Source organism: Fringilla coelebs (genome assembly GCF_963513975.1).
Source record: "Fringilla coelebs genome assembly, chromosome: 6".
Lineage (NCBI taxonomy): Eukaryota > Metazoa > Chordata > Aves > Passeriformes > Fringillidae > Fringilla > Fringilla coelebs.
This window is the reverse complement of record NC_140034.1, coordinates 38159324-38170705: the sequence shown is the minus strand read 5'-3', so window position 1 is coordinate 38170705 and position 11382 is coordinate 38159324. Positions and strand designations below refer to the sequence as shown.

Sequence of the window (11382 nt, the reverse complement as noted above, 5' to 3'; positions counted from 1 at the left end):
GGAAGATACATGTTTCCTTGTAACCAAAGCTGGGTTTTCCATGTGAGCAAGGTCATTTCTTCTGAGGATTGGTGACTCTTCGGAGACCTCTCAATCGACTAAGCAATTCCGTGATGAAGTCCTACAAGAAGAGTTGGTTGAAGAAGGATATTGTATTCATTCCAGTGCTCACCAGCCCAAAGCGTACTGTGGCATTTCCATCATTCCCACATTCACCCTCGCATTGAGCAGAAACCAGAATTTTGACATATATTGAGCAAACCTATCTTTTAGCTTAGGAAAGGAGACCTTGTGATGGATGAGAAGGGTCTAAAAGCTCCTCCTCTTTCCCTGTCTCCCTTTGGAACAGCCATGTTTACTTTCTCCTCAGGAGCTAGCCTGACCCTCTTTATCCCAGATACCTGCTTTTCCCACCGTGAGATGACCTCAGGATGCTGTTGTTCTCTTTTAGGTTCCACTGTTTCCTGTTGCCACCATAACCTCCTGCCCACTTCTGCTGCCCTCCCAATCTAGGACAAAGCAAGCTGTTCCTCTTGTTGAACCAGTAGAGCTCCATGTTGTGAATTGCAAACCATCCTGGAGCTGCGCCAGTTCTACAAGGAAGTGGCTGGCAGAGAAGAGGTGGAGCAAAACATGTAGGACTAATGATAATGTTGAGCAGGGGTTGAGGACAGGCAGAGCAGATAGATGGGCAGTTAATGGAGACAAACTCTGACTACTTTGCTGACACAGCCAAGGACTATGAACTAAACTGGCCTATCTGGTTATTCCAAGCAGAGGGTGATGTGACTAGTGCAAACTTTACCCTCTGTATGGCAAGTAACATCACCATAAAGAGGTGTGCAGCCTTTCTTACCCAAAGACATCGCTACATGTTCTTGTGGTTAGGCAGGGTCACCGGAAGTATTGCAGCTTGTTACCATTTGTGCTGTGTGAAAGCCCAGTGTCCTCACTTGGGTGATCAGAGGTTGCTTCAGCATGCTCTGGAAGTAAATGCCTAGGATCATACCTTTCTTTTCAGTCAGTCCTTTCAGTTTCTTGTCTGCTCTCTGCAGTTAAACTGCTGTGATCTTTCAAGGGGACTGGATTCAAGATCCCCAGGGTGAAAGTATGTGTTTTTGCCATGGGGCAGCAGTATCTGTAGTCAGCAGGCACTGTGCTGCCCACAAGACACTTTCATGGCTTCTGACTTAGCAGAGCAAACTCTCTTCAGTGACTGCTCTGGGAATGTGAGATTCTTGCCTCAGATCTGACATTCAGACACTGTGGAAACTATTTCATATTGCCGTCTTTGCTGAAACCCCTGCTAGGAGAGTATCTGTGATGATTGCTAACGCCCAGTTTAATTTCAGTGATACTAATATTGATTCAGTGATTGATTTTCAGTCATGCATTCATCTCATTTCCTGTACGTTCAGCACTGCACAGCCACATTGGCTCAACAACACGTGGAGTCTGATGGATAGTGTGCAAGCAGAATTTTCACATGCAGTGCATGTGGCTGAAGCAGTTATGGGGACCACATTTTGCACAGGTGTGCAGTGCAGCAAAGGCAATTCCTGCGTGGTGCATGCACACAGTATTGCCTCCAATTGTCTGGACATTGTGGGATTCAACTGTCTAATTCAAAGTAAAAACTTGCAAAGTTACATGGGGAAAAAAAATCCTTGTGTAAAACTAATCTGCATGGCCACTGCTCAGCAGTTATCTGCCCACTCCAGCTTAAGGGCCATTCTACATCCTTGTCAATCATAACCCTAGAGTATTTTAAGCTAAGAATGCATTCAGTAACAGTGTAAAAAAGGTTATGTGAGCTATGTCACTGTCTATGGCTTTTCTACACTGAGGATCAAATAGCAGCTCAGACTGATCTGCTTAGGGTGTCTGAAACATGGAAAGAACTTCCTCTGATTGTAAAACATAAGTTCTTATTTGCTATAGTGCTCTGCCTTCAGCTCATTCATGTGCATTTATATGTAATTTTACAATCACAGAATAAAGTGGCAAATACCTCCCATTATGATTAAACAAATCTGCAGCGTGGTAGTATCTACTCAGCCAAGCAGCAGCAAAGACACTGTAACAGAATAGTATAACATGTATATGTAAATTTATATGGTGCTTCACTCACCTCTGTGGGGCTGGAGCACTCATGGAGGATTTCCTATAAAAACAAGCAATTGTCATTTTAGTATTTTATGAGTTGATCTAGTTCTCCCCTCCCTACAAAAAGGAAAGCACAAGAAAGCATCATGCAACACTACAAACACCTATTCTCTACCCCACATGCCACTAGTCTTTATGAAGAGAACTTCACTAACTTAAAATCAACAAGTCCCTCTATCTGACCTGTAGTTTTATTTTCTGTTCTTCATTAGGGACCTCCAGGAGATCTTCAAGATCAATTTGTGGTTCAGGAGCTGCTGCCTCTGTTTCCTCCCTTAGCTAAAAGGCAAAAAAACCACCAGAGTTAATTAACCTTCAAACTTCTAAGAACACTAGAGGCCATCTTTATAGAACTAAGCAGATGAGTTACAATAAAACTATGCTGCAAAGTTGACGTCAAGATATAAATCATCTCAAAAAAGGGAGGTTCTTGTAATGAGGGCATGGATTCCAGCCCCTTTGTAGTGTCTGCTACAGCCACACATCCTGATGTACACATTCTTCATCTTTTCCAACCACTACACTGCTCTGGGATCATCACCCATCATTGGAAGACCATTTCAAGGATATCAAACTGCAGTGCCATATATACCAGCCTGTGACACCCTTCCCCTATGAAGAATTCACCAAACAGGACTACAACAGGCCTAATCTTAGAGAGGCATAAATAATAGAAGGAGATTTTAGGGTTTTAATACTAATTACACTCACCTACTTTGTATTTATACTAAGGCTTTTGGCAGTAATGGAGAGAAAATTATGCTGTTGAAAGACCTAACAATATTTTGCCAGCTTTCTCTAATAGATATGAGAGGGATATAAGTCTCCTTTAATGTAAGAGGGACTCCAAGTTTTGGTGACTGGAGTGATAATCTTGTACTGCATGGGAGTGTAAGTTGGAAATATTTGTTCACTTGATCACAGACACATTTTAGCTTCACAAATCTCTGCATGGAAAGCAGCCTGTGTTTTTCCAGTGTATTTGCAAAATTAATCTTTCACAACACAACACTAGTGATATTTTGGCATAGTAATCAGTAGAATAAGGATACTGGGTGAACAGCACAGTTCCTGATTGCCAGGTTGTTGTGGCATTTATGGATGTGTATGTAAAACATTAAACATTAAAGGCAATACTTACAGGAAAAAAAGAAACTTTTCCTTAGCAGTCACTGATACTAAGCCAGAGAGAAAGTAGAAAGCCCTTGTTTCACTTTGATACACAGCTGACTTAAGAATAAATAATAAACCAGAGTTAAATATATTGCACTGTGACCCACACAGTATTTCTTCTTAAAAGCAACAGTTTTCATGTGACTTTTTAGAAGACAGGTGTTGATCCAGTCTAACTTTGCCTCTGGTTAAGAAGCTAAGTAGGCTGGGAAGGTGAGATAGGGTAGGAAATCCCTGTGGTTTTTAGTCCTAGTGTGGATGCTCTTCTGGGTTCCATATGTAAGGAATCATCTTAAAAATCAGTCTTAGTTTTGTTGCTAAAAAGCCTTGTGACAGTAAACATCATAGCATTCCCTGCATCAGGAGGTGATGTTTGAGCTAACCTGTCAATTGAATTGCTGTCATTTGAATCTGGAAGACACCCAGGAACTGTGCACTGCCAAGGGCAGGTGGAGCAAAGAAGTAACAAAGAGGCAATTGTAATGGAAGTTGATGGATACAAGGAAGCCCAAAGAAGCAGGGCAACTAAACAGTCTTGTCACAATGCATGGAGGAGAGCAGTATGACCTGCTGGGCATCTTTGTGATTACAAGTAATTTACTGTGGCACATGTATGTATTTGAAGAGATCCTGTTAACAGTCTCTGACCTGGCACAGCATTATATTATGTAGTTCCTTGTAGCAAATCTCTTATGCTGGCCTGAATACATCAGGAAGCAGGGAAATCTATTGTGCTGAAGAAATACTAGCAAGGGCAATCCACTGGCAACCTGTTCCTGTAAGGGCATGGCCGGGTTTCTCACTTGTGCCTGCTGGGATTTTGCAGTAGGGAAAAGAATCTCCTTTGGGCATCTGCTCTGATGACAGTAAACAGCTATAATTCTCTGGAAAACAGAACTGAACATAAACTGACTTTGAAGTGTAAAGGTCTACCTCTGTACACTTCAGCAAGTAAGAGTAGCACACGGACGACCCCATCTTGGGTCATGTTGCTGGTCATACCAAGTGCTTCTTGTCTGTCTCAGAAAAAAAAGTGACAAAAATGTAACTCCTTAAAACTGCAGTAATTCTCCAAAGGGCAAGATGTTCTATTACTCAAAGCAGCAGCCATTCTCCTTGCTTATCTCAACAGTCAGGAAAAGGGCTGTCCCTTGGAACTACCTACTCCAGGGGATGGTCCCTTAAATGCCAGTGCAGGCATGGTTGGAAAGCAATATTGTCACTGACACTCTTCTAAACAGCCTTCACTCACTAGAACTACCATTCTAGCACTTTGCAGACACACTGAATTTTGCCTGACTGGGTCTGCTGATAATTCTGCTCCCATGTGCACTGTATAATGCTTTAAAATGCATTATCAAGAGGCCTAAGATACAGCTGAGAACTTCTTACTATCATTTTAATAAGCTATTGAAAACAATTGGAAATTCACAACTAACTTGAAGAGGTTAGTCATTTTTACTGAGCAAGCTATGTTTGGGAAATCTAAAACAGTTAGTTAACAGAACAGAAGCAGTAATGTACTCATTTTCAGAGGAGCCATGCAGTTGCAGCAGAAGACAGGACCTTTTTCTCCATATTTGTTTTCTGCCTGTTCTTTGCATAAGGCATAAATTAAAACAGAAATGAACTATTCTTATCTCCCAACATGGCATGAGAATCTAGCACATTCCCACACAAATATCAAATACACAGTCACACAGAAAGTCTCACAGGGAATTGTTATAATAATGATTATAATAATAAAAACAACAGCAACAAGAATAATGCCAGACTTAGGAGCAGTTCCTGAAGTCTGGGTCCTCAGCTGTGAAGGTGAGACATCATTCTGTAGCACTCAGGCCCAGAAAATCAGCCTGAGCAGGGAAAAAAATTCTCTGTACCATCATAGCAAGTAGCACGAAACCCACCATTCGTGGCCTGTTCTAACATGTCCACTTCATTGTTGATTGCAATTTGAAACTGCTGATGCTCAGAGCAGAAGACTCTAAAAAATCATCAGCTCTTATTTCCGTGCATCTCAAAACTGTGCTTAACACTGCACTGGGGTGCAAATACAGAATACAGGGCAGCAAGGGCCTGGCAGTTCATTTAGTCCATCCCCATCCAGAACATAAATAAGTGGTTTTACAGAATTTGTTAAACCCATCTGTGTCATCTGTTGAAGATGGAGATTCTCTGTGAGTCAAGAAATATGTGTTCTCTTACTGTGTCAGCCCCTGCCCTAGAGAGAAAAGCAAAATCCTTAATCAAGCTATTTAAATGTGTTTAAGATCATGATGTACAATGGGGGAAAGCCTTTCATCTTTTACTGTACCACACTCCAAAGGATTATCTCAAACACAGAGGAACACTATTGCTTCTGAAAGCACCCAGCATAACTTTCATGCATGTAAGGACAGTATATGAATAGAAGCAATAGTACAGGGTTAAAATTTCAATATACCCAGGTAGTGCTGGAACTTGAATGTCACTAACCCAGCCAAAAAATGCAACAGCTGAAGTAAAGACCTGTACTATTCAGGTGCTGTAGGCATTCCTGGATCTTTCCTACTGGGACAGCTGTCAGGCAGGCAGGAAGAATTTGGAAGGGACTGTTCCTGGTGCAAAGGGAAGCTCAGGCAAGGCAGACAGCTCTGGGGATTGGTGAAGATGGAGGTATAAGATCTCTACATTTGAGCAAAGAGGTTTTTTCCCAATCTTTCCTGTTGGCAGTAGTGTGTCCCAATTCTGCAGTTACAGATACAGCACATTCCGAAATGTCTCATTCAAACAGCAGGTAGAACCTCACTGTTGCATGAAAAGGGAACAGGGATACACTGACCACTCTAACCCAGCTAGCCTGGATACTGCTCACCACAAAGCCACTCATCACATGGAGTTCAGCAACAGGAATCATCCCGGGTTTATACATCTCTCTAGGCTGTGCTACTCATGCTGAGCAATAGCTACACCCCCTCAGTGGGTGCAACTCCAGGCAGTTCAAAGCCAGTTGGATTGCACCAGCACAAGCTTCCCTGCCTGCCAACACACCAGTCAGAATGCTGCAAAGGGGGCATGAAGATACCTGCTGGAAGTTGAAGACAAGGAACTATTTCCAGTGAAGTGGAGCAAGCAAACCTCTGTGCCAGCACACAAGGCCTCTAGATCCATTCACCTGACAAGCAAGTGGTTCATGTACCCCAGCTACTCACCCGGCATTGGTACAGCTCCTGCAGCTGGGCGTTGATCCATTCCTCCAGGTCTAGCCAGCGCTGTAGGTCTTTGCGGTTGTACTTTATGGTCAGCTTGCCCAGTTTCCTGTGTGATGATTCCTCCCCAGGTTTCTCTGGCGTCTGGAAAGTCACTCGGGGCAGTGCACTGGAGTTGCTGGCCATCCTCACTGCCTCCTCCTCTGACAGCAGGAACTCACCTTCCTCCTGGCTCCCTCACACCTTTTCTCTGTCTCCTTTAACCGAAGCCTCTCTGCAACCAGTGCTTCCCTTCCCAGCACAAGCTAGTTACAGGCACCAAGGGTGGGAGGCATTGGTGATCCTAGGGAGAGGGTTAGGGGTGGCCACAGGGCTGGGGCAGCAGCCAGGCTCTGCAGGCTGAGTTACAGTTACAGACTCTTGGGTTTCACCATCAGATGTGCTGACAGGAGCAGGGAGGTAGGCAGAGTTGTTGTAATAACATCTGTTGTTAAAAGAAGCCAAGTGAACCAGGGAACTGAGGAACCATGTTTGTTAATATTTAACACAAGTGAGGTCCAAGAGGTGGGGAAGAAGGAGGTTTAAAATTACTGTTTTCCTACAGGCATAACTTACATGCATGTGCAATTCCAGAGGGCTGATCCATTGAATAATGCATTGAATCCTGCTGCAGTTCATACTCAGTAAACTGCCTGCAGCTACAGGGTTTAGCTCCCTTTGAGATGGTATATTTGGGATTTTCCAGCTAAAATACTGGACCCAGCACAGATAAGAAGTGGTCTAGAATCAGGCAGCTCATTCATTATTTTACAGCAATAGGTCAGGAATGACACTGCAACCCAAAGATGGGCTCAGCAGTTTCATTTTTTGTTCTATATTCTCTTAAATTAACTCCAGCTCTCTCAGAAATTTCTGTAGAAATCCCAGTGACATGAATTTGAAATTATTTGAGCAAGGAAATTCTGGGATAAAAGAACATATCTGTGCTCAAAAAAGTACAGTATTTGATGTGATGGTACTGCAGAGGAAGACATCACTTGGGACATAGCACCATCTCCTTCCCACGGAAGAGTATTCAAGGTAAACAGGTTCACCTGCTGAGGCATCATAAGTGGCTATCACTCTCTATATTATCAATGCTTGGTTTACAATTCCTCCCCACCTGGGTAAAGGTCTGCAGCATTATTGCCCTATAACATTTAGAAGAATCTGTGTGAGAAGTGCACACTGCTGTTCTGTTCAGAGGAACAGAAATCAGGCTGGCTGTGATTACAGGGTGCCAGAACATCTCTTTATCCAGCTGTTCCCAGAGCCCTCCAGCAGCCTGCCTAGGGAGCTGCCCCACCACATGGACAAACCAACTGAGACCCTCCATCCTGAAGCAGATCAAGCACCTCCAGTCTCATGATTCATGTGGAAAAAGCAAGTAAGCCTCTGCTGTCAGGAGCCAAGGTATTTCCAGTTTGGAGGCCAAGAGCTAGATAAGCCAAAGGAAAAGCAACCAACCTTTCTTCCACTGCAAGGTGCTGCCAGGCAGCATGAGGCAGTCTGCAGAGGGGCTGGTCTCTCAAAAGCTTGCCCAGTATCCCTGGCACAGTTCTGTCCCCAGAGGGATGGTGGTACAGCCAGCAAGCAAAATCTTGCACACAGGGTAGTAGAAAAAAGAGCAGGCCCATTACAGCCCTTTTCATCCTTAATGTGAGTGAAATTTTTTTTTTTTTTTTAATCCTTTTCAGTCGAGAAATTCTGCAATTTGCTTTCACATGCATGAAGAATAAAGTGTTGAAGTATGCCTGAAAGTGATATTATCTCCTATGTTTCTCTGACAGCTTAAAACTTCTATTCAGAAGACAACTGTTAGCTTTAATTTTAGAGCTTTACCCATTTTTCCTCACTGCTTGGCTGTATCCCTGCTCTAATTCTGCTCCTAAAACTTCCTTATTTGGATCAAAGTTACACAGAAAAATCTGTGTTGAGAGGCTTGTAGCATATTTAGTGAGTGCAAATTCTTCAGAGATTCTTAACTAGTGGAAACCTTGTAAAACCCATTGAACAACTTATAATGCCTTTACAACTATTGACTTTTCAAAGGTTAATATGGCCTAAAGTGGGCAGATATTCACAAGGTAAGTCTGGACCAAAGGACACACATTCAGGTGATAAATTCCTGTTTCCAAATAGAAGTGCTCTATTTTGGTATCCAAGGATTGACATATTTGAAGGGGGAAAAGAGGGGGGAAGCTCCTCTTCTTTGGTCCCAAGAATCTCCAGAGAGGCTGGCATTAAGAGCAGAGAAAGAGGACCAGACTTAAAGGAGAAGCTACTTGTTATCTCTGAGTCACTCCAAATGTCTGTAGCAGCTGAAGGGCTGGCAGGGAAGCCCCTTTCTTCCATCCCCTGTGCTAACTCCGGTGCTCTTGAGCAGTTTAGGTAATCTCTACATGAAGGGTAGGGTTTGCCCTGTTACTAATCTGCCAGTATGGTTGAATTTATGAAGCAGAGGATCCAGAAGTCACAGGAGAGCTGTGAAAATGAGGGAAAAGGGAACATAACCTCCTCTAGTGGCGCTTCAAATAGCTTGAATTTCTGTTAAGTTGTAACCTCACTTAAGCTGAGACGCCACATCTGAAAAGGTCCACAGGCCTGTTCTCTGAGTAACAGACTCACCCACAGCCTGTACTCCATCAGCAAAGTAACAAAGAAGGGGCACAAGCCCTCCTGCTGGTCCATCAGTGCCACCCTACAGCTAAACAAGACATTCAGAGGATGATGTCAGAGGCCCTCTCAGGAAAGCTGCAAGCCAAAATGAGCCAGATTACAGGATGTTCATCATACTCCTTTGGCTTATTTCAGCTTAGTCATGAATTTGTTGTAATAAGAAGGTGGCAATATAGAAACAAATCTTTACTGATAAAGTAGACTTCCTCCAGTAACAAAATGTTTTAATCTATGATTAAAGCAAGAAGAAGAAAAACCAGTGCAAGATCAGTGGGTGTGGCAGAAGTTCCTGCAGGAACAGGACTGGGTGCCTCATTCAAGGTAGGGGATATTGTCCCCTTGAATGAGGCAGCATCTCCTACGGGTGCACCAGCCACCTGCCAGTGCTGGTAAATGCCAGCTGCCACCAAAACAAACGCAGCTCCAGGACTTCCTTCACAGCGCCGCACCCCATCCTGTCCTTGCTTGCATCACAGCAGATTCACATGGCCAAAGGGACAAAAAGACATTCACCATTTTGTTTGGATAGAATCTCAGAGATCTCAGGCATGGCTAGGAGATGGAATCTTATTTTCAGCCTAGTTATCTCTCCCTATAGCCTCAGACATACAACCTGGAGCCAAATTTCTGGAGTGAACACACATACTTGGGCAACTAAGTAATCTAATCAGACAATCTGTTTTTTCACAAGAGCTGTGCACACATAAGCTCCAATGGACCTCCTGCTGCAGCTGCTTGTGATCATCTTCTCTGCAAATCTACATATCATTTATGTTGGTGAATAAAGGGAGTTTAAACATGGCCAACATATTTGAACTGTTAGACTGAAAGAAGCACTATGCCTCAGTTTCCATGTGTGTGACCTGGGGTTGCTGATCCTCCAGGCCTACCCTAAAAGTGAGGTGCCTCTGAAAGGAGGGGAGGATTCAGTATTGTGGAGTTTGACTTTTATGGCTGTCTGTGGTGCCAGAGAGGGCCACCAAACCAAGCTGAGCATAGGCATCATAGTACCAAACAGCTGTGATATTGATCCAGGCAGCAGAGCATCCAAGGGCATGAGTCAGATCCAGTTACACTCCTCTGTTCTTGAAGCTAGTAATCTCCATCCCACACCTGTGACCTAAGCTGGTGCTTCTCTTTCTTCCTGAGCTGATGACTCTGGTGTGTGCTTAATAATTCAGCAGGGCCCCAGCTCATCTTTCCACAGAACCAGGTTGGCCTCTTTCCCTTGAGTCCCAGCCTAGTGAGGAACGTTTCCCTTCAAGACAGCAGAAGCCACTCTCCACCTGCTTTAGAAAATAATCACTTTCCCTGTGGTTACAAGTGTGATAGTTAACACAAATTAAACCAGAGAAGACAGCAGAGGTGACTGTATCAATACTACAGTGACACCACAAGGTAAAGAGGTTCTGTTCCTTCCTGGGAACAGGAATTGGCACAGTAAAAATGTTGTGCAATAAGACAGTGTAACCAGGACTGGATATTTAAAAAATCCAGAGTCCTAGGTGAGTAACCCCAGCACACCCAGCACCTTGATGTCCATCATCCACTTTATTTTTCAGTATCTCCACGGGAGCATGGAAACCAAAAAGCTTGCATCATTGCCCCAGAGTTCTAGTGAGTAGGGGGAGAATGCACCATCTCTCACCCTCAACTTCTGGAGATGCAGGGAAGCAGAAAGGCATATCCAGCTCATATAGTCCCCAACTTCACCTGAGAAGTACTACCACCTTCCCATCAGCACAGGCTGAGAAGACCCCACATTCTTCAGCCAGGTGTCAGAAATCAGACTTATTCCTTTCTCCTGACAGGCTCACCTTTCATAAGGCACTGAAAGAGCACTGGGAAGGAATAATGACAAGTGCCAGAGGAAAACATTCCCCAATTTGACTGATTGACCCAAATTGCACATTTGACACTGTGTCAGAGAACAGAGAGGTCTCAGCAATAAAGAGGTCAGGTGAGCCGGCCTGCCCACCGGTCCTTCCTCTGGCCTCAGTTACTGGCAGCCAAGTGAAGCATAAAGGCTGATGTCTCATCAGCAGCTCAGAAGGGTAAATGAGAAATAGCTGTACCTACTCCTTTGGCACACCAATTTTCCTTGTCTGTGTCCATCAACAGACTGGCTGGAGGC

At 43.9% G+C, this 11382-nt stretch overlaps 1 protein-coding gene across 1 annotated transcript; it reads right to left on the bottom strand.

The window, feature by feature from the left end:
- Positions 1-30: 30 nt before the first annotated feature.
- Positions 31-6716, bottom strand: PPP1R14D (protein phosphatase 1 regulatory inhibitor subunit 14D; the record flags this gene model as incomplete). The annotated part of the gene is made up of 4 exons (XM_084208626.1): positions 31-121; positions 2132-2164; positions 2350-2445; positions 6534-6716. The coding sequence occupies 4 exons, from the start codon at positions 6714-6716 to the stop codon at positions 53-55; spliced, it is 381 nt and encodes a 126-aa protein (XP_084064752.1). The 3' UTR covers positions 31-52.
- Between the last annotated feature and the right edge of the window lie 4666 nt (positions 6717-11382).